At 36.9% G+C, this 23,853-nt stretch overlaps 1 protein-coding gene across 3 annotated transcripts in view; it reads right to left on the minus strand.

The window, feature by feature from the left end:
- The window catches only part of LOC149794367 (uncharacterized), a 396,171-nt gene that overhangs the window by 322,741 nt on the left and 49,577 nt on the right, over window positions 1-23,853 (minus strand). For all 3 annotated transcript variants that reach the window (XM_089968539.1, XM_089968538.1, XM_089968537.1), the window contains exons 2-5: window positions 16,290-16,481; window positions 7,571-7,671; window positions 3,685-3,805; window positions 2,360-2,542 (exon numbers count right to left, since the gene is read on the minus strand). In XM_089968539.1, coding sequence (XP_089824665.1) covers window positions 2,360-2,542; window positions 3,685-3,805; window positions 7,571-7,621 — 355 coding nt within the window. In that variant the 5' untranslated portion in view covers window positions 7,622-7,671; window positions 16,290-16,481. The remainder of the gene's footprint in view (window positions 1-2,359; window positions 2,543-3,684; window positions 3,806-7,570; window positions 7,672-16,289; window positions 16,482-23,853) is intronic.

Genomic DNA, 23,853 nt, shown 5'->3' on the forward strand with positions numbered 1-23,853 from the left:
GGATCCCCCTTTACAGGTTCCAATTAGGAATGAGAAATAAATCTTCGGATTTCAGACGTATAGCTATGTTAAAGGTACCGTATGCATCAAAATACTGTCCCTAAACCGGGAGAACTTTTTCTGCCATCATTTCTAGGCACGATATTGGCAACCTTAGGAACATACGTTGGCAGATGTTGGTTTCGTTTCTTGCTCTCCATCATTATTTTGTCTCCCCCAAACATATGTTGATCTGAGAGCGAAATACGTATGCATACGTTTAGTTTGTACTGCTTCTTTAAGGATAAAAAAATAAAGACTTTTGAGCTGACTTCGATTTTTCGACCAAAAAAGTTAATCCAGTCACAAAATGAAATTCCTTTTCGAAGAGTTATTGGATGAACTCAATTCAAAATTTTGCTATAACGTAAGTACTTAGGTCGGGGATATATTGAAGAAGGGCAATAGTCTGAGGACGGGCGATGTCATGAGGAAGGGCGATGGATTAAAGTAGGGCAATATATTGGGAAGGGCGATAGGTTGAGTAAGGGCAATAGTTTGAGGAAGGGCGATGGATTCAAGTTGGGCGATACATTGGGGAAGGGCTTTAGATTGAAGGGCAATGGATTAAAGTAAAATGACTCTTTAGTTGGGTGTTATTTTATTGTTTTATTTTTATTCACTCCCTCCTTTCTTTGAAGAAAGTGTTGCACGTTTTGAAATGCTATAAACGTTATCCCCCTCTTCTTAGAAGTTGTGGAGACGGTACCGTTACTTGCTAGAACGGATATTCGTAAACTAAAATATAACGGTTTAACATCTGACAGAAGCAGATTTATATTTTCCACTAACATTCCTTTTACGGTGTCTGGCACGAATTATCAACTTCGGAATCCACTGCACATTTATGTCGAAAGGTTGATGGTTGCTCTAAGGGATAAATACCAAATTATTACTTAAGCTGAATAATAGACCACCACAAAATACCCTGACGCAAAAAAGAAAAAAGAAAATTCAATAACGTTACTTTCGCCGTTCTTTAAACGTTTCACTGCCCCGTTCAATTATTCCCTATCTGCTATAGGCACCACTGAATAGTTGTCTGTCTTCACTTAATAAGAGATGCGCACACCTATCTTATAGCACAAACAGCATACCTCGGGGCATGAAGTCAGTCGGGGGAAAGGAAATAAGCCGACAGACATAAACCAGGTATCAAAAAAGCTCACATTGGAAATGTATATAAAACCGTAACTTTTGAAAGCAAATATATTTCTGTCAGTAAAATTTTTCATGATATGAAGACGTCAACGTGTTTCTGGAGGAAATGGTGCGGATCCTTTTTACTAGTTTGTGTTATCAGGTATTTATGAAGTCAACACTTGCATATGTCCAATGCATACATATTTAGGAAGTCAACACGTGCATATGTCCAATGCATACATGTTAAGGAAGTCAACACGTGCATATGTCCAGTGCATAGCTATTTAGGAAGTCTACTCGTACATATGTCCAATACAGTGGTATTTAGGAAGTCATCACGGGTACGTGTCCAATACATTTATACTTAGGAAGTCAACACTTGCATATGTCCAATACATTTATACTTAGGAAGTCAACACGTTCATATGTTTTATGCAGTGATTTTTTTTTATGTTTTCTTGCCAGTATTTTGGTTCGAGTAGAAACAGAAGGTCCAAGTCAGGAAAACAAGCATGCATTTTTGTTCATAGAAAAGTACTGCTTTTAAATGTCATCTTGAACCTGTTTAATCTCAAATGTCCAATTAATAAATACTCTCAGCACCGAAAAGCCCCTCTCTCTCTCTCTCTCTCTCTTTGTATACTGCTGACTGGTTTTACAAAGCTCTAATAAAAAAGAGAGAGAGAGAGAGGGGATTACTATCAACCTGAATATATTCCTATTGTAGTTTTCCTAACTCTGAAGCAGGAAGGACTGGAACGGACGGAGATTATCTTAACTTGCACAAATATTCATGCAAGCATACATAAGGACTCTTATCACTCTCTGGTAGTGAAAGAGAAAGTTTTTCATGGTATTAACTATCTGAATCCAGCGTTTTACACGACATGATCATATCGGTTTGGGGAGGTAGAAATAACGCCTGTCAATAATACATCGCGGTGTTGTGGTCTATAAGCCAGTTTTTTTGCTTTCTTTTTTTATTAGAGCTTTTCTTTCGTTTTCTTTTTGTGTGCGAACATTGAGTATTTTCTAGACAGAAACAATTCTATATCACTACACATGGCTGAAAGTTCTAACTCCTTACTTCTGCTGTTTCTTTGGTTGTTTGGAGTTGTATGCATTTTAATAGCAATGACTGCCAGAAAACGACTGATTATAGAAATTCATTACTCACCTTGTGCCAGCCTGTTGGCTGAGTGAATCAATACGCCGTCCACCGAGCACAGCTTTGCGGTTGGCACAAGGGTAATAACTCCGTCCATATTGTCAATGTAACAATGCTCCGCCTCTACTCCAGTCCCTTGTAACACAACATCGGATGGAAACGGGGCATCCACCGTACCGAATGTAGTTCTCCCTAAAATACGTGAGGGTACAGTTATGTATGCTATAACGCTTATTGAACACATCTGTGTCTAAAGTCGCTTTGTAATTATATAAATCAATCAATCAATACATTAATAGGAACATGTTAATTTGCTTCTTAACGGCTTAGGGCAATTTTTGAAAGGTACATATGGAAACAAATCCTTTGTAAATAGTTTCTCCCTAGATATTAAACTCTCTCTCTCTCTCTCTCTCTCTCTCTCTCTCTCTCTCCTAGCAAATGATATCCGCAGCTAATCATAAGTTAAAATCAGTTAGGTAATATATAGCATTTACATCTGTGCTACCAAATTGTTGCGGCAATTAATTCTGGTGTTATCACAGATGAACGTTTAACCAGCTTTAAATACATGCACAAGCTAAAATAAACTATTACTGTGTTCCAGTCTGCACTTCCGCTAAGATAGCCAGTATTAAACATCCGCCAAACGATCAGTCATGACAAAGCTTGATTGATTGGGTCAGAACATACTTACCTCCCTTTGATTTTGCACCTTAGCAAATTAATAATTAATAATTAATTATTAGCAGATTAATAATCCCTGTCTGTTATCCTTGAAACTTGTAGATTGTTATTCTGGAAATATCAGTTAGTTTTTATCAATCTGATTGGACCTAATTTTGTGCGCAGGTACATATAGCACAACAGAACATGTACGGTAAACAGCTGACATTACCGTAAGAAATCTGCTAATTCACTGTATCACAAACTTCAGGTAGCCAACGTATGTGAGCATAAAATAAAAAGAATATTTGCTTGAAACGAGTGAATAACGGATACATTTCATCTCGTGGGTGAAAAACTCTAGTATTTTCACTTGTGGCTTCGCCATTCGTGAAAATACTGAGTTTTTCATCCAGTCGATGAAATATATCCGTTATTCACTCGTTTCAAGCAAATATCCTCTATATATATTTGCCATAGATTTGAAATCTTTAAAGAAAATATCAGAATATTTCATGTATAAACTACATAAACGTTATATAGTTCTAGAAGAACGTATGTATGTATGTATGTATGTGTGTGTGTCTGTCTGTGTGTGTGTGTGTGTGTGTGTGTGTGTATGCTACAAAAGTAGTGCTGACCCATGAAACAATGCCATTGATACTGACCCTGGGGCAAAGGGAGAATGGTAACTGCAGTTGAAAGGCGCCCACTGCCCAAACTGACCAGGTGGGGTTTGTCTGAGTGCACCCTGACCGCATGGTCGGTCTCTGTCACCTTCAGATCCTCCTGCGAAAGAAGAATGATAAATGAATATGTATCTTACGAACACCAAGTAGCATCTGCCGCCATGTGAACATTACTTTATTTTCGCCCAGTAAGGTTTCAGTGTCATGCTACAGTGTGAGCAATACACTCTTTTCGCCCAGTGAGGTGTGGGGGCAATGGGGCTATGTGAACAGCAAATTCGTTTCGCTCATTAAGGCATGAATGTCGAGCGACCTTATGAAGAGTACAACATTTTCCCACAGTGCAGCGTGGGTGTCGTACTCAATCCGATGCAGCGCAGATGTGGATCGGAGCAGGTTTGCCACAAATAGCGGGTTTGACGACTGCGCTTACCAACCGGGTTATTGTTGATGTTGACCAGGGCGAGCTTATGACTGTCCAAGATCAAACTGGAAAACCTAATACATCTAACGTGAAAATTCAAGATATTGATTTGAAGCTGTGAGACACCGTCCCGAAACACCTAGCCGAAGAAAATGAACTCCGGGGAATCTGAGGTGCTAGTGTGTCGGTTGCCACTATCAGACTGTGTCAACACAAATACGAAATCGAAAGTTAAAAAATTTGGAGATGAAACGAATGGAGACTTTATCATGACTGGAAACCGATTCAACTGATGCAAGAACAAATCGACAATGCTGCTGCTGCAACGAAGCAATATGTGGACGTAAGGATCGCTGTGGTACCTTCAAAACAAAGCCTCCTTATGTTTCAAAACGCAGTCACCTTATACTTCAAAACGCAGTCACCTTATGCTTCAAAACGCGTAGTCACTTCATATTTCAAATCGCATAGTCACTTCATATTTCAAATCGCATAGTCACTTCATATTTCAAATCGCATAGTCACTTCATATTTCAAAAGGCGTAGTCACTTCATATTTCAAAACGCGTAGTGACTTCATATTTCAAAACGCGTAGTCACTTTATGCTTCAAAACGCGTAGTCACTTCATATTTCAAAACTGCATACGGTCAAATTCAAGGAATATTAATCAAAGGAGAAGAAAACACAAGCTTTTTAACCTTAGCATTTGGTCGACTTGTTTTCAATTATCTTGAAATAGTTTTGATAAACCTAAACCCTACATCATAAAGATGCTGGAGTCCTGCTCATACAAGTTTATCTTAAGTGGAATTAAATGCTGGTGGGGTGGAAAGATATTACTGATAAATAATTGGGGGCATCATGGTTTTGATGTCACCAATCTCACGTATTGACCGACCAGACACTGTTGTAGCAGAATTTTGTTTACAGTTGCAGAACCAGTATAATTTGCTGTTAGACATAAGATTCCGTTTGAAGGGCTCATTGTATATGAAGACAGTACTTGGCGTTGCTATTTGGTATTAAATTTCTAACTACATATAAGGGATGGATTCTGATCTAAGTAACGAGGTTCGCGTAATTTTCCGACAGGCGTTTGGACCGGCTTACCGTTGATATCAACATCGATAGTGATTTTGTTCCACTTATCGATGCATATTTGCGTGAAAATGGTGTTAACAACCCTTGTATAAACTGGAAAATAATTTTGTTAAGGGTAAAAAAGAAATCAGCATTTGGAACCACCTTACGAACCAATACCAACTCGAAGCCAGCTTGGAATCGTTGCTTTAGCAAATGAAAACACCTGATCGTTGACTGCATAGTCAAACATTAAAACACAAGGGGGATTGTTTCTACATCGATTAGGTGGAGTTCACAGATAAATCCATCCCAGCTGCAGTCCGCTTTATGCTATTTAAAACAAACACTGACTCAACGAAGAAAAAAAAAGATATCGACTCTTATTCGACAAGGGTGAAATTGGTCATGTAACAGTTCTTGGGTGAAGACGCATACAATCGTCTCAGACATAAGCCAAAGGCGCAATTAATATGATTCTAAGCGATCGTGGTGTCCCAGAACGCACAACTGCCATAGATTTGACTATTCTTCAGGTACATATTTTCCATTATTGCATGGCAGTTGTACAAGTAAAAAAGGATAAACTGCAAGAAAGCGGTGTGCGCAATGCACAGGAGCAATTATACTTCGCGATTGCATTAGTGTTAGAAGAATTATGATAGACCCTTACTATTAGTGACGTGAGAAAATAATCGAAGCGAAGCAAAAAGTACAAAATCAAATCATCAAGAGAACCGCATTACTCATGAAATACAAGCGTGTATGTAACGTTGTATGTACCATTTGTAAAATCGCCGCCGCGAACTCTGTAGGCCTTGGAGTTGCTGAAATTACTACAACAGAAACTGTCCTAACCATGGTAATCAGACCGCTCCAGTGACCTAGTGGTTAGAGCGTCCGCCTCGGATGCGGGAGCTCGCGTATTCGAACTCCAGCCGAGTCATACCAAATACTTTTTAAAATGGTACTAACAGCTGCCTCACTTGGCGCTCAACATTAAGAGGTTAGTTTTAGGACTGGTCGGCCTGGTGTCAGGATAATGTGACTGGGTGGGACATCATGTTACATGTCTGTGGCATGATACCCTAGTGCTAGACATCACTATAAACTGCCACACTGCAGACATCGTAGCAATATGAAAGAAAAATTGTGAAAGCTACGTTAAAAAATCTAAATCACACACATACACACCATGCTAATCGGAACTTATCTCGGTAATAAAGTAGTCTCAGTACGATCAATAAACCCTACTCCATGGCTTTTAAGGATTAAGCACCCGGCATGGCAGAGTTCGAAATGGTGCTGCTGGAAATGGAAAACAACTGACGTTTCAGCTTACGGATACTAAATCGGGGCATTAGTGATCCAAAAATAGGTGATTGCTTTACACACAGTGTAAATCGACTAACTGTTTGCCAGTTTTGTATACATGTGTCCAGTAGTGCATTGGAGTGACTGCCAACAGATTTTGCTTCGTAAAATCGTTTACGCGACCAGTGGGTGTAGTACTACCAAAAATTGGATACTTATATAGCCAAACAATTAGTACTGGCTATAAAGTTTTGCGCTTGCCGATTTCGCAAAATGGTTTACCCTAGCGTTATAATTCTTTTAACGACCAAAACTTTAACCATACCGTAAACAATCACATCTGAGGGACGAGTAAAAGTATGAAGTATAGCAGGTTTTGACCTCGAGCAATAAGCTGTGTCTAAAAGCCCCATAATAATACTACTGGTAGAGATGGTTCTACTGTTTATGATAATCGGACGACCACATGATGATCTTTATCATTAGATATGTGTAGTAGAAACGATCATCAGGACACGGCGGATGATAACGACGAAAACAACTTAGAGAAAAGTGATTTGATGATCATGCAGAGGATGTTTGTGGAAGGGAAGTGATGGTGGCTTCGCACACAATAACAACGACAGCATTGACGAAGAAGATTATATTTCATTGATGATAAAACCGAGAGTGAGAGAAGGGGAGAGTGGAGGGTAGGCAGAGAGAGAGAGAGAGAGAGAGAGAGAGAGAGGCAAATGAAGTGTAGACATAATAATAGAAAAATAGTGTGGATTGATAGATTGATACAAAACAGCGCTGATAGAAATATATTAAAAGATACAGGATAGACTGACAGAGATACATAAAAAGATAAAGGATAGAATGACAGAGACACACAGAGTGCAGAAAGTTAGATCCAAAGCGCGGATAGATAGACACACAGAGATAAATAAACAAATAAATTATAGAAAGACATACATAAAGACAGACAGACAGACTTTGGGGACTTCGACTATATTTGCATTTAAGGTTCTAAATTTTCGTTAAGTAATAGAGGCATTGTTACCGATGACAGTCGCTGCCTTGTTTTTCTTCTTCCGATTTCAAGAAAATTCATACTGCTACATTTTTGTGTATTCCTTTAAAGAAATATGTCCTCACTAGAATCTGAAAAGGAAGGAAACAATTGTGCTTATTATATAATTTATGCAGCGGGTCGAATAATATTGATCTTTTGCTACGAGTAACGTAAATTACTTAAACATTCTTTTAATTAGAAATATCGACAGCCTTATACATTTTCCATGTAATATATCTTTAGTGACAAATCGAATTGAAAAAGCGATAAAATAAAAACTAATAAAAACGTGTGTACATATTTTTCAATTAAAGTGCATTCCGCCGTTAATTTAAACCAAAAGCAGTTGACATTTGAAATATATATTTCCTAAAAGGTATTTATATCCAGTGCTACAATTTCAAGTGATACATCCTAAGGTATACAGTCTTCTGTAACACGGGCGTTTGCTTCAAGCACAGATGAATGAAACCTGGAAGATAGGTCGGTACGTGACACACGTGCTTTCTGGTGTGCATCTGTAAAGCAGGTTCAATAACGAAAGGTGAAAAGGTGTTCGAATATCAGCCTGTGTCTGATTTTAAACAACGATAAATAACTCACGAAACGGTTGGTTATAGCGAATCCCAATATGAACCATTGTTTTAAATTTGATATCAATGGGTATATTCAAATATGAGTTACAGTTCCGAAGGGAAAGACATATAGACGCACGGATAAATGGACACACATATGCTCGTACGAAGGGCTATATAGCAGTAACATCTCGAAGCGTGAGTATAATAAAACAATTCTTAAAGATATAGGGTCTTTTTCAGTTATGAACACTGTGTTAACAACCGGAATATAAATTAAGTAAATGAACCGGAAACTTATAACTGCTCGTAATTTTCTGTCTTGTTTAATCTTCCTTTCTTTCTTGCATTAAGTTTATAATCATGAAACTATGTTTGAAGTAATTAAGTATTAGATTTGTACCCTTGATCCACAAAATGTCCTCTGTCCAAATACGTTTTTGCACTTGATTCTTTGCGATAACATTTTGGTTTTTCTTTGTACTGAAAAGTGCCAGTAACAAAGTTAGTTCAGGACGATTACCTCCAGCTTCTCGTAAAATCCCATCTTTATTGTACCTACACTTACGTCCCTGAACAGATTCCGATTTTGCAGATTCTGACATTTTCGCAGACAAATTAAGTTTGTAACCACACCCTAAAGTAGGTTGAATACATTATTACGAATTACCCAGTTAACCTTTACAACTGTCTGCATGGCTGAATAATCAAGTCCCAAGTCATTATGCATCCATTCGGGCTGTCTAGGAAATTCTCTCATTGTTTAAACCGTCCTGGGATTTTGTCGTTCTTTTGTATTTTATTCTGCGACAAACGAAACGACCGAATTCATTTTCGTAACATCAATTAAATACACAATTTTAAATGCTGTAATAATAAAGCTTTCTGTGTGTTGTTTATTTCAAAAATAAATCTGTATTCCTCTAACCGTTCCCGTTAGTGATCCCTAAGCAATAATACTGACTGCTTTTCGTTTAAAAAAATACTCTACTCACATAGGTTTATTAAGAAACGGATGACGTAATACTAATCAAGAATGTATTCGAAATCGTCATCGAACAAAAAACGTCGCGTGCCATTCAAACAGATAAAGTCTCGCCAAGTGCTTTCTCTTGTTATTATAAAGTTTGCCCTTGAAATGCTATCAGAATAAATTTTTACAGATAAGTATGCTTTTTTTTATTCCACACGACGTAGCTTGTGGGTTTACTGACTTTGCTTGTCTTTCAAAGAGTCAGACTTATTATTCGAGTGAGGCTGACATTAACCGTCCTGAATTCACATTGTCACTGACATTTTTGAAACGGATTACACAAACAAAAACAAGCAAAAAACACAATTATCGCCGCAAAAACATTGTGCAACCGTGATCGACCAGAGTGTTCTAAAGGAGGTCGATTTTATTTATATGCAAAATGATTTGGAATTTAAGCCCTAACCCCCGACAACACTCACTATTTATTTGGGCAACAAAATTGAACGCTCATAAAAAAGGCAAAATACTTAAATCCAAGTGACATAAAATTATCTGTCCTTGTCTTAATGTGTCACAAAAATTTAACGTTTTCTTGTATATAAAAAAAAGTTATACAATACAGAGGAGATTTATAAAAAAAAAAAAAACTAATGGAGCGAAGGTCGGTTAGTGATCTCCTCAGCAATAATACTGACTGCTTTTCGTTTAAAAAATACTCTGCTGACATAGGTTTATTAAGAAACGGATGACGTAATACTAATCAAGAATTAATTAATGTCCAAATAAGACCAAGCCTGTCATTATCATATGGTTATGACCATTAGTTTCCTAATGTCATCCAAATGTAAATTGGTGTTACATAATCATCAAAATCAACTAAACATTAGAAACATTTTCGTTTACAGAGAAATGCCTGTTTAAAGAGAATTTCATTTAGCATCATGCACTATCTTCGTCTAAGCAGGTCGAGATCAGTTCTGCGGATCATGCCTCGAATGTGTGCCGATAGCTGCCATTAACTGTCGTTCGAATCACCTCGGTTATTTACGAAAGACAGATTGACTGAGAAGTTGTGAATGCATGGAATTATATTTTCTTCATGCGTAATTTCATAGTCACTCTTACGGTCAATCCAATCGTAGAAATAGCCGAGGTGGTTCAAATAGGTTGCGGTTTATTTTTGCGAAGAAATTTCCGGCGAAGAAAATGTACGATACTGTAAATTACTGCACCGACGTGTTTCATAGAACCTTTTCTTTTTCTAGCGAAAATAGCCGAGATAGATCTAATGGTATTTTTGGTGTCTTCAAATCTTTCGTACAATCCTCGTGATATACGAGACTTTTTTTTCTACAGCAAAAATTAACGATGTTAATTCTAAAAAACGGTAAAAAGATTTAACATTCAAAATCGGGTTATAATGGTTAATACCATAGAGAAATAGAAGAGTACAATAATTTCATTCGGTTCTTCTGGTCAGCATAAATCTCCTTGTGTGTATATGCGTTCATAATAATCCAGAAGAGTGTGTTAAGCCAATAGTCAGATGACCACTTTAGTAATTCCATTGAATATTTTCATTAAAAAATTCGTCTCAAATTATATCTGATACACTTACCTAAAACAGAAATGAATTATCTGTTTAACAAATCCCTTTTTATACACATTTTCACATGGCCTATAACGTAATAGAATCTGAAGATTTGAAATGGAAAAACCTAGCCTAACTGTAAACAAGACCGCCTTGAGCACTGAGAAATTAAAGTACGCTGGATTTGGCAAATGTTGAAACTCTTTATATCCGTAGACTGAAGACGATGGCGTTGAAGTTTTTCAGATTTGAAACAAGCAGAGTTCCACCTATTTCAGCAATATTGATATTTATTTTTCATAAGCAAATCCTTCTTATCTTTTTAGATAAACAAATAATTTGGATATTCTAAATTTAAGGACAATCAGGCATTGTCTACAATCACTTAGGTATGCAGCGACCAAACTTTGGAGTTCTCTTCCAAATGAAATTAGCACCTCTACAGACTTTAATTAGTTTAAATCTCCATTCAAGGGTCTGGTCTGGGAGCGATTTACATTTCTCAGTTTAAAAACCATCTGCAAAGTGTTTTCTGCCGCTGCCATACTAACATTGTATCACCTTTATTTTCACGGAAGAAGAACTCTCGAGCTCCATTGTGCTTTAGGTGGCGTTTATGGTTTTCCTCCTCACCGCGTGTCTATTCCGTAATCACTCAGTCCGCACGCACATTCGCCATATTTTGCAAGTATTTTCTGTTTTCATTTTTTTAAACTGAAGTCTATAATTAAACATTAATGGTTTCTTTACTGTAGGTTTCGTGGGTCAAGAAATAGGAGTCTACCTTATCGTAAACCATTTAAGATATGACAGTAGAATGTTTCATGATAATAAGTGAGGGTATGCACAGTAAGGATTATTTATGTAGAGCGAATGCTGGTTGAATTGTCGAATTTGGATATTTGTATTAAACATGCATCACTGAAGATGTAATGAACTGGTTTGAATTGGAGATGTAAGTTGTGGTAGAATTAATGCGCATTATGGGCGAACGGTGTTGCCGTAGTCAGTTCCGGGTTTAGACATAGCGAGGCCCTAAGCTATGGAAAGCTGTAGAGGCCCTATTTGGTATAAAATAAATTTGAGAGGCCCATTCCGACTGTGAGTTCAGACTGTGAGGCCCTAAGCTGTAGCTTGTTTAGCTTATGCCTAAATCCGGCACTGGCCGTAGTGCATTTATGTGCTCTGTCGTGCTTTATAGAAAATGTATTACCAGGAGAAATGTATACGCACCTTTATAGTCTCTTAGATTCCTATTCTAACCCAACCTGTTCACATGTCCTCAAAATCCACTAAGTGTATCAAAGTTTCAATACCAGTCTAATAGGTGTATGTAACTAAGCAAGAAATCTGAAAATTGTTTATGCAAAAAAAACTATTTGTTACTCTTTATCTGTATCTCTATTAACAAAGATGTTCCTTATACACGTTGGAATAGTGCACTTCCTAACACAGACATGTGTTACCTCATTGCAGTTGAATACATAGAAAAGTGTTTACCGTTCTGTACTTGGAACCGACCTGGATTAAACAAATGCCACCCATTCATGAACTGGTCATGCTGTTCCGATATTTACGCTTCTCGCGATTCTTTTCTGCCTCTCTAAGTCTCCCTTACACAGTCTGCAGTTCAAGTATGACTGAGACTGCCCCAGGTGGTACAATCCTGTTCAAGCTCTGCCCAAAACTCAGGATCATTTCTGATGTGTTTGATGGATAACTTCAGGGGGTCTTTCTGACCTTACCGAGATCGCAAATCCTCATTCAGCTCGCCGTAGAATTCTTGGGTAGTCGCAAGTTTGACATCCTGACATGATCTGCCGATTTCAGGCGTGTTTTCTTTAGCTGAGTGTTGATCATCAGTGTCAACGACCTTGTCCTACCATCTTTTCTTCATCAGTTTCCATAAACGGCTAATGTAACAATAAATGGTTCAGATTCACGACATGGCGTCTGTACACTATCCAGGTTTCGCAAGCACACATCATAGCTGGCAATACAGTAGCTTTGTAGACCGTCAGTTTTGGTTGCAGACTGGTGCATCTGCAGTCTGCAGGCGGACACGCTTGCTTTGACATTTTTCACGTTGGTTTCCACATGAATGTGGACTGTACGCAGCAATGTACTCGCGAGGTATATGAACTTGTCCCCTGCCTAGATGGCTTGGTCAGTCACAGGGATGGTAGCCTCTCTGTTAGGTGTTACTGGTGAAGGTTCGTCAATCACCACTGCATTGGTGATACTGACCTTGAGACCAAAATTGTCATAAACAGAATATAAATGGCCTGTTTCATCTTAAGAAGACGAATAGGCTCGTCATGTAACTTCGTCTTCTCCCGCAGTCTCCTCAGACTGTAGGGTTTGTTATCAGTCAAATATCTGATGTAGATTCCAGTGTCGTAATCATGAAATAAATCAGTTAGCAAAGCAGAGATCACCAAACCGAGGAGAGATGGGGTCAACACGCAGGTTTTCTTGACTCTATTCCTGAATGTAAATGGTTGAGATGACTCAACGTTATCCAAGACGCGAGCAAGTATGCTATCGTGAAATTGTGGAACCATTAGGATCAAATTATTTCTTCATCCAAAGTTGGTCGTATTCTTCCAGAGGCCCCCACGACTGATTGTGTCAAACTGTTTTGTCAGGTTGACGAAAATCGAGTACAGGATGGAGTTCCGTTTCTTTTTGATATGACGAGCTGCAAATATATTGCCCCTTCCTGAAGCAACACCGACTGTCAGGCAGGAGTCCTTGATCAATGTGATGCATAAGACGATTCAACAGAATTCTAGCCAGGACATGGCCGACTATTCACAACAAAGGAATGCCTCCATAACAAGTCAAATTTTTTCTCAGTTTCAGTCAAAATCGGAGGATCATCAAGTGATATGTTCAATCAGCAAGCGATATGTTGAATCAACAAATGGTATGTTGAATCACACTTTTGGCAGTCGATCAATTCCATTCCACAGTGACATATGATTGTTCATTGAGGACGTTGTTGAAGTGATCTGCAAATCTTTGTAGTATCTCTTTTCCGTAAGCAGTGTGATGCCTTCATCACTCAATATCGGAAACGTCACTGATGACCTTGGACAGTAGAATGTCTTCAAAGCGTCATAGAAATTCTTCATGTCATTTCTGATCGAGTAGGACTGAGTCTCATCTGCTTTGTTGCTCAGCCATGAATCCTGAAACTCTCAAGTTTGCACCGGACAGTCATATTGATGTTTATAACTGCTGTCTTCTTAGATAATAAAGTACTGACATTTATACAGGCATCTTGGACCCGATGTTTCTGTTTCAGTAGTCTCAGTACGTCAGCATCAATCTCATCAAGCCAATCTTGATCTATACGTGTGGTAGGAACAAGGGATTTGGATGCAGCTGAATACAAAGAAACTATGAGGAAGCCAAGTCTTTTTCAACGTTCTTGGAGTTTCCGAAAATTGTTACAAGTTGGATGCAAGTTCTTCAACAAACGCCTGTTTCAATTTCTCGTGTTTTAATTTGGAGAGATTGAGGTTTTTGACGTTATTTGTCTTGTGGTCGTCTGCTAGGCTAAAATCAGGAGACTGAGACTAGAGAATATGAGTACGTCTACTTTTAATTTTGATAGGATGTTTAGCCTGACCTGAACATAAATATAGCTTTGTGCATGCAGCATGTACTCATGACCTTCAACGTGACTTAATACCGCGTCAGAATCAGCTGTTCAGAAAAGACGACTTGACCTACGTAGATAATATAAATATAAATTACAAAAAAGAAAACTTTTGAAATATTAATGACAGAAAGAAAGAAAAACAATGTTAGGGTTAGCTACGCATGGCAATAGAAATGACAACGAGTCCTGACTCTGAGTCATTAAAAAATAAATTAAGAAGTGACTTTTTAAAATATAAAACTTTAATAACACTGTGTTTTCACAGGAACAGAATGGACTATATATATATATATATATATATATATATATATATATATATATATATATATATATATATATATATATATATATATATATATATATATAGTAAACTATCTATACGAAAGAAAAAACAGCATATCTTGTTACTTGCAGACCGCTCCGGTTGTCTAGTGCTTAGAGCGTCCGCCTCGGATGCGGGAGGTTGTGGGTTCGATCCCCGCTCGAGTCATACCAAATGCTTACAAAATGGTACGAACAGCTGCCTCGCTTGGCGCTCAGCATTAAGAGTTAGTACTGGTCGGCCTGGTGTCAGGATAATCTGAATGGATGGGACATCATGCATGTATGATGCTACATGTCTGCCCCAGTGCTAGACATCACTATAAACTGCCACATTGCCGACATCGTAGCGATATGACTGAAAAATTGTTAAAGCTACGTTGACAATCCAAGTCACACACTTACAGTGAAGGCCTTGTTTTGGAGAAAAATTGTGTTTGTGTACGAGTGTGTGTGTGTGTTGGATTTTTAACGTAGCTTCAACAATTTGAGTCATACTGCATCGATATCTGCAGTGTGACAGTTTATAATGATGTCTAGCACAGGCCCAGCATGCTGAATACATGTAGCATCATGTCCCACCCAGTCTCATCATTCCTGACACTAACCTCTTAATGCTGGGCGACAAGTGAGGCAGCTGCTAGTACTATTTTTAAATGCCCTCGCTCTGATTTGGTCGGGGTTCGAACCAGCGACCTCCCGATTCCGAGGCGGACGCTCAAACCACTTTGACCACCGGAGCGGTCAGGTATGAGTTTCAAAGAAAATAAAAGGAGGCAAACCTGCGTAATTCGATAATTAGAATATCAACAATTCCAATGTTCTGCATGACTAGAATAGCTCCCTTAGTATCAGTGTAAGGCATTATCTTCTTTACTGCAGAGGAAAGGTCAAAATGACCGAAAATTTGGAGAGAAAAAAATGGCCCGTACCACTTTCAATGTCCTTAAACTACACTTCAGCTGTCAGATAACTTCTGTACTGCGCAAATAAATGGTATAACACAGACATTCGAAACAGAAGATACTATTCTGCATCAATTTTACAAACTTTATAGTTATATTATTTGTTACTACTACTGCTACTACTACTACTACTACTACTACTAGTATAAACATGATAATAATTAATTAATTGCTAATTATATTGACAACAGAATTGTAGATGGTTAACAGAGTTTTGGATATTACAAAAGTTCAGGACTTCATGGAAATGACCAGTCCAAGGAACGAAAAAAATTAAAATTTCCAATGCGCTGTGAGAGGCGTTGACGAATATGTGATCTTATTTTCCATTTCTTCAGTTTCAATGTTCAGTGGAAACATTTTCATTAATAAAGATACATATATATTGGTATTTCCACCATAGCTTTATGTTGGACTTAGCAATCCGTTTCTTATATCATCAGCCATATAATAAATGTTATAGTCCGGAAGCTCAAGTAATGATACCCACTATAATTGCTATATTCACCATAAATTGGCGGTTAAATGAAATACTCATCAAATAATACTTAAAGAAATGTTTTCACAAGATTTGAAATTAGAAAAGGTTTCCATACTTAAAATCCTTACCTTGTTTGCTGCACATGTGGCTGATTCCCTATCTCTTCCTGGCAATACAAGCACACATATGTTGTGCAGGAAACAGATGATGAGAGAATTGGTACCAGTCTCTTTGCTGGCGGGTCGGAACCATCGTCAGAGAGGCGTTGAGGGGCAGGCGTGAGTTCAATCCGGCACGGCTTGTTTAATTTAACAGGTAATCTATAAAAAACAGAACGGCAAATGTTGAGAAAAATCTGGGCTATGGCCTGGGTGAATATTCACGCGAGTCATATTCATCCGTGTTTTAATTACTGTTATATTTTGCCACAGAAAAACTATTCTCTTAAAAACTTTAATATTCACATCAGACAGCCTCTGATTCAAGTCTTGGAAAATTAAAAGCTTGTTGCAGAAAGACGATAAATAATCTGATTAGCTTATCTTATCAACGGTAATTTCCACACGCTTTTAGTGGTCTGGGATGTACATGTGGGTACAGAGGTAATAGAAAAATAACGTTTTCTGTGTGTATGAATTCCTTGCTGTCAGCACAACGGATGCGAGATGATTATTGTTTTCTAAATAAAAGATCATATGGGGGGCCTCACCTATGTAATACAAACGAACCAAACTTCACCTCATTGATCATGGCTTATATAAGCCAATTGGGAAAGCGAAAGTGATGGTTTGCTGATGTCCGATGATATTTCACACAAAGGGTTTAACAAGAGATCGCAAAATCGCTAACTGAGTTCGCCATCGGTTGAATTTGTTATATTGGAAGGTCTAATATTACGACAGGTGAATCAAATAAAATAATGTATTAATTCATGAATCCAGCTTGTGAGAATACTTACATAAAATGAATCGGGTAATTACAAAACCACGGCATATTATGAATCTTATATATTAAGATAAAGGGAGCCTATATTGATAGCAAAAATGTATCAATGCATGTTACCTATTTCCGTAAAATACAGAAAGGGCTTACGTTTGTTTACTGCTCTTCTCGGATAAAAAGATAAATCTACCAAGCTACAAATATTATCCTTCTCTTGCAAAACCAATAATACGCATGAAACAGTAAATCCATTCCCAACATTAATTTTGTCTTTTTAATCGCTAAAGCCGGTGAGTACCGAGGAGCGTTTGGGCCCCGAATGACCGAGTGGTCTAAAGCGCTCTCCGTTACGGATCACTGGCACCTCACCTCTGTCAGTGTGGGTTCGAGTCTCGGATTCGGCCAATGTGGGTATGTGAGAAAGCTTGCCAGTAGCTTCTCGTGTTCGGTGGTTCTTTCCGGAGTTTTCCCGGGTTCTTCCTCCACTATTAATACTGGCCGCCATGTATAGCCTATCTTGTGCTGAAAAATGGCGTTAAACCACACAATAACAACCTAAGAGCGTCTTGTTTTGATGAAGACAGTAATGACATAACTTTTTTTAGGTTACTGAAAGCCATTTCTCAAAAAGTTTTTAAAGATTTTCAATAAGAGTACGCAAGTCTATGCATGATTTCGGAATTCCTAGACAAGAAGATTTCTCTTGGATTCCAAGACAAATAATTGTATATTCTTCTACCACTCTTTCTAACATTATACAATTTTTCTCTATCCGATTTTCTGTCTGGTATTATTATAATTATCTATGATTTTTCATGCTACATGTCTGCGGCATGATGTCCCAGTGCTAGACATAAGGATAAACTGCCACATTGCAGACATTGTAGCGATATGACTGAGATATTGCATCAGCTAGGCTAAAAATCCAAAACACACACTCATCTATGATTTTATTTTTAAGAATAGGAACCCTTTCAGTGATCTCTAATGGTTCTGCTGTTGTTTGTCCCCTACAGCAACAGTATGTACCGATCACGTTCGCGATTATAAAGTCAATACATAGAGGCAAAACTATACACTGTTCTTTTTTAAAATGAGCTATAAAGTGGCATATGCCAATAAGTCGTGCTGTATCAAGACATTTGCACGAACTGATGGCAAGATATCGTAAGCAACTTAAGTCACGCCATCTGGATAAGCCAGTTTTACTTTAAGCTTCTGAGACGTCTGGAGCCCAATAGAAATAAAATGAATCCGTTTTAATCCGAGATTTGTCCTAAGAGGTAACGATGACCACACTAGAGGATGCAAACTGACTTTTCGGATTTTAATAGAATGCCCAGTTCATTACCCGAGTTTACTACAGTGGGCAAATGCGTTACAAGCGACTCTGGCGTTGAAGAGATGGGCCAGCCAGTAAACGTTTGGACACTTACAATTTACGAACTACAACGAGAATTTACATTAAATCCATACAGGAGGATGCAAACATAATAATAACTCGTAAATTGCATTAAAAGTGTAGCTAAATTGAGCTGTAGGTAATAAGTCATACATCAGACAGCGACAACTCTCATACATTCCTACTTCTGTAGCCTGAAAGTTATAATTTTGTCATAGATGAAAAGCTGAAATGACACAGTTTGTCCCATATAACTGCAAAGTAGGGAAAACAGAGGGAAACGATTGGTTGCAAATTTGACTAGGTGATTATCAACCACAATCTAATTATTAATTCACGTCGTTATCGCTGAAACAATTTGCTACGTACCACCTATCAGGAAATTTATCATTGAATATTATATGTTCTGCATCTGCGTCGGGTGTCATAAACAAGAACATACTTTCGTAACATCTGATATTGCAATGGTCCAAAGGATGTATTAGTCGACCGGGAAAAAGTCGAGTCTTTTATTTATTTCTGATATAGTTAGTGGGATGATGACATACAATGACAAATATTAAAATAATAATGCTTATAAAATTAATGAATTATATCATCGTCTTTATGATTAATTTCTTTAGTTTTCATTGGAAAGATGTTTGCACGAATAAACCAAAAAATAAACAAAAGCTTAAATGACATGCGTTTATTTACATATCTTAGGTTTTTCTTTTGTTTGGTTAGAATTATAGATACTAACAATGATGTATTCCAGCGTGTTTGCATAATAAAACCTGTACTACAAGTATGTGTTATCATTTATAAATTTTCAGAGACTGATCAACTCATAAAAAAATTATTAATGAGATACACGATTATTAAATCTGCATATAGTTGGTTAATTAGTGTTTAATCAAAGATTTGTTGTACATTATTCACCACATGTTTTAATTAAACATATCATACAATACTATTTGATCGAACAATCAAGTATCAATCACTTTATACTTAATTTCTTATTTCCACTTCCTTTGGCAGAAACTTTGACACCACCATCTCCCCATTACAGTACATTTGCAGTCGGCTTGATGCTTTGCTGCAATATTTTTTGTACTATACTTTAACCGCATTCCAGGCAATGTGCCGATGTCGTGGTACGGCTAGACATTTTCATACGATATGTTTCTATATTGGTGCTCCATCAGATATCCTGTATGGTTATAATTTTACCGATGTTGTCATCGAGTCAGACCTTTGTGAAAGTGTTTTGAGAAAGTTCTGAGTGGCAGAGAAATATGCGTACAGAATCTGATTCTCAAAGGATCAGAACGGCTTTCTACCAAGCATTCATGAAATACACCACCATTACCTCGAGTTGTTATTGACTGAAGTTGACCAGGACATAAAACATCTCTCGGAGGATATAGTCTAACGACGTAAATTTTGGATCATGTCACCAACCTCTGCATCGAAAGTGTTCTTATTTCTAGGTTATAGCAAGGCATGGAAAGCATGATGGTTTATCATATTGCTGGAAACAGCATATGGGCAATATTGGGCTGTTACTGTGCTTTTAAAGAAAACAGAAGAAGTCACTTTGTTTATGCACTTTGGTAGAGCTTTGATGTCTTCTTTTTAACACGATTCAGGAGAATTATGTGAGTTTTATTAGTGACCATCAGGAATTTTTATCATACCGACCCTAACATTGATGTTTTGATATAAGACTCAATTCCGTATCAATCTGCAAATCAAGCATTCAAATTTTATTTTAATCCTGGTAATCGTATCACTGAACAGACAATAAATAGACACTTAAAATAAATTTTTAAAAACAGTGCATAATTAAGAACAGATTACCCTGAGTGTTATAGATGGTATATGTATTGAATACCACGCTAGTTGAATGCAATACTCTCAGCCGCCGATATAACTACATGCTACGAATCCGGGAACAAAGACGTCAGGCCATCAGAGAGGAAACGAAGCGAAGTGATGTGGATGCAAGAATGGTGATGCATGCATTTTTTAATGTATTAAATTGATTCGACATTAAATATGCAAAATCACTTTTTAAATTATCACGTTCGGCAAGAACTCCATCTGAGTATAATGTGATCTGCTAAGAACGAGTGCAATAGAAAAACAAACATAATTTTTTTTCGAAAAACCAGACAGTGAGAGGATTAACAGATGTAGTTTACATACGTGTAACATTAACGCAACAGTCAAGAAAGGATATATCTTTAAATGGAAGGTCCGGAATTTTGCAGACCAAACGAATATGTTTGTTGAACTCTTTAAGATCACGGAGGAACGCAAACTTAGAATGGAAAAGGTTCTGTCCACCCAAATAGGCCCACTACTGTGGTCAGTGATCTGTCCTATCTAATGGGCCCACTAATATGGTCAGTTATCTGTCCTATCAAATGGGCCCACTACTGTGGTTAGTTATAACAGCAGATGTTCTAACAGGCTTGCTCAACACTTTGGGAAATGACGAAGAAGGCTTGACCTGCCAACCCAAGGTGAAACATTATGAGTGTATGACATCCATTAAAAGTTTTTAACAAAATAGCAGTTGGACATCAGAGTTATACATTGAAAGGTCCAACCACCAAACTGCCAAGGGAGCGGAAAAATTAAATTAAAAAACAGTGAACAAAAATCTATTCTGATCGACCTCATTTTTAGAATGGAAGAATGACATGCCGAGAGACTGAGAGGTCGATAGATCTTAATTGTTTCATGCAAAGTCTGTGGTAGTTTTACCAGCCACGATTGGTTAAACACAAATTTTTCTGTTTCGGAACTATCTTCAACTGAGGTACAGGCAGTCACGCGCATTATGCTTCACTGTTCTGATGCATCTTTGAAAGAGTTTTCATCTAAATTAATAGTAACGTATCTAGACACAGTTGCGTATCTTCTTTAACTGTGCAACGGAAGTGGGTTTAATCAAGACTTTGTGTAAACGCAGGCAAATCAGTATTAAGATGGTCATCGATACTCGCTGAGGTAGCATATGCATCTCATTGATACATACATTCACAAGATGTGATACAGTACTTACGGAAGTCATAAAACACTCTTCAAAGAATACCTAAAGAATCGTAAATTAAAATAAGTCCCAATAATATTATAGTGTTGTTACAAGAGCAAATCGTTCAAATTGTTTCACATTATATGTATTCTTCATAATGCGTAAGTGTTTGTTTATTTATTCTCGTTTAAATGATAGTCGTTGTTTTGGGGGCAATAACGAGTCACTTCCGGTAGTAGTGAGGTACACAATGGACCCCAGGTATGGAAAAATGGTAGCCAGTCTTGAAAGGGGTGAACGTAAAATAGAGTATATATGGGTTTGGCTGGCCAGGATTGGTTGATAATGAAAGTATGATTTTGACCGATAATGAAAGTTTGATTTTGTAAAAAGAATCTTTTGAGAGCATATCCTAGTTGTAACTGAAAAAAATAGACATTGTTTAATTGATGGAATTTCAGTCCATTAACAGACTTAAGCTTGTAACATCATCAGTGAAATTAGCACCCGATTCTTTGTTGAGGAATTGAAAGCACATGTTTCAAACACAGGTAGATCGAGAAAATGCCACAGCTCACATAGTTTCCTCTACAAAGAAGCTGTCATCGAGGATGCATCTAGACTGATAAATACAGGTTTAATTATGGACCCTCAGCAAATTAAAGTTATTGAATTTTTTATATCATGGTGTTTACATAGGTTTACTATGGAAACTGAATTAGTACCGCGAGTCCTATAGTGATATAAAACATTCTAAAAAGTGATCAGAAATAGAACACGCGGCCTTTACACATTCATAAGTCGATTTTAATTTTTTTTTTCATATAAATTCTTGTTGCTGAAAAAATACACAGATGTAATGCTGTGTGATCAGGAACTACATCGTTTGGTTTAAAATAGCCTATATGTCTTAATATCCCAGCTGCTGCGGACATGTCGCATTTGTCTAAACGATTTAAAGTTGTGAGAATGATAGAAGAATAAATAAATAAATAAATAAATAAAACACTTCAATTGTCTTTATCTTTTAAATATCAGTACTAATAAAAAGCTATCTCGCACAGGAAAAGCGAATACAAAGAGGTCGAGATGTAAGTGACAATAAAAAAAAAACATAAAGAATAAACCATATTACGAACATATTTATTTAAGAAATTTTAAGCCAATGAATGCAATTCTGTGACACATTTATTAGAAATTTTAAGCCAATGAATGCAATTCAGTGACACATATATAAGACATTTTAAGCCAATGAATGCAATTCAGTGACACATATATAAGACATTTTAAGCCAATGAATGCAATTCAGTGACACATTTATAAGAATCATCTTGTTTTTTAAGCTGAACTTGTGTGTCAAATTGACTCTTGTGCCTTCTGAAATTTCTGACATCGCAGATTTCAGCATTTTCAGTTCTATATGACGACCATTGCGATATACGAGATATTTGCAGCCTCTGTTTGGTCTGGCCATGAATAAAACCAATGAATCTAAGCAATTAAAATCAAGTTGATTTATTTCATCATTATGTATTAATATCTTTAATGAATAAGTAAACTTGGTTGTCATTCATTATTGACATTGTTTAGCAGCTACTCCAACTTGTTTCAAATAAAAACCAAGATTATAATTTTAGATTTTGTCCCGTTTTATTATGATAATAAATTATTATGTTCGTGTATTGAAGTCCTTGTGGTTATTGTATTTACTCGTGCATAATGAGGGGGCAATGAATATAAACCATTCATCGTACAACCCGTGTCTTGACTGTTTGCACCTGGCTGTTATAAATTAGCATGTTGTTGATTTAATTGAGATTAATAAGTTAACATTAATTAGGCATTACCACCTGCTAAATTTGGTCCAATTAAATATTTATCTGTCTGCGCTTTTTACTGCTGGATTTCTTTCTAGTTTTACTTTTTGCATAATAATAATAATAATAATAATAATAATAATAATAATAATAATAATAATTATTATTATTATTATTATTATTATTATTATTATTATTATTATTATTATCAGTAGTAGTAGTATTAATAGTATTATTAATATTGTTATTATTATTATTATTATTATTGATGTTTCTGTTCAACAGCATTCCTCTGTCATGATGTACTTACTGTAGGAACTGAGGTATCTTTTCATATACCGCATATAATCGATAATCGCTTATAAGTCATGTCAAACTGCAGACAATCAAATTCCCGATATGCCCTGGTCTGTGTTGTTTGTTCTACTGATTACTCATAACAAACTGTAAAAACATTGTGCGTCGGCATAATAAGACGTGTTAGGAATGAAAATTGTACAAATTGA

This window comes from Sinohyriopsis cumingii, chromosome 8, assembly GCF_028554795.1.
Source record: "Sinohyriopsis cumingii isolate HCF-2022 chromosome 8, ASM2855479v2, whole genome shotgun sequence".
Taxonomy (NCBI): domain Eukaryota; kingdom Metazoa; phylum Mollusca; class Bivalvia; order Unionida; family Unionidae; genus Sinohyriopsis; species Sinohyriopsis cumingii.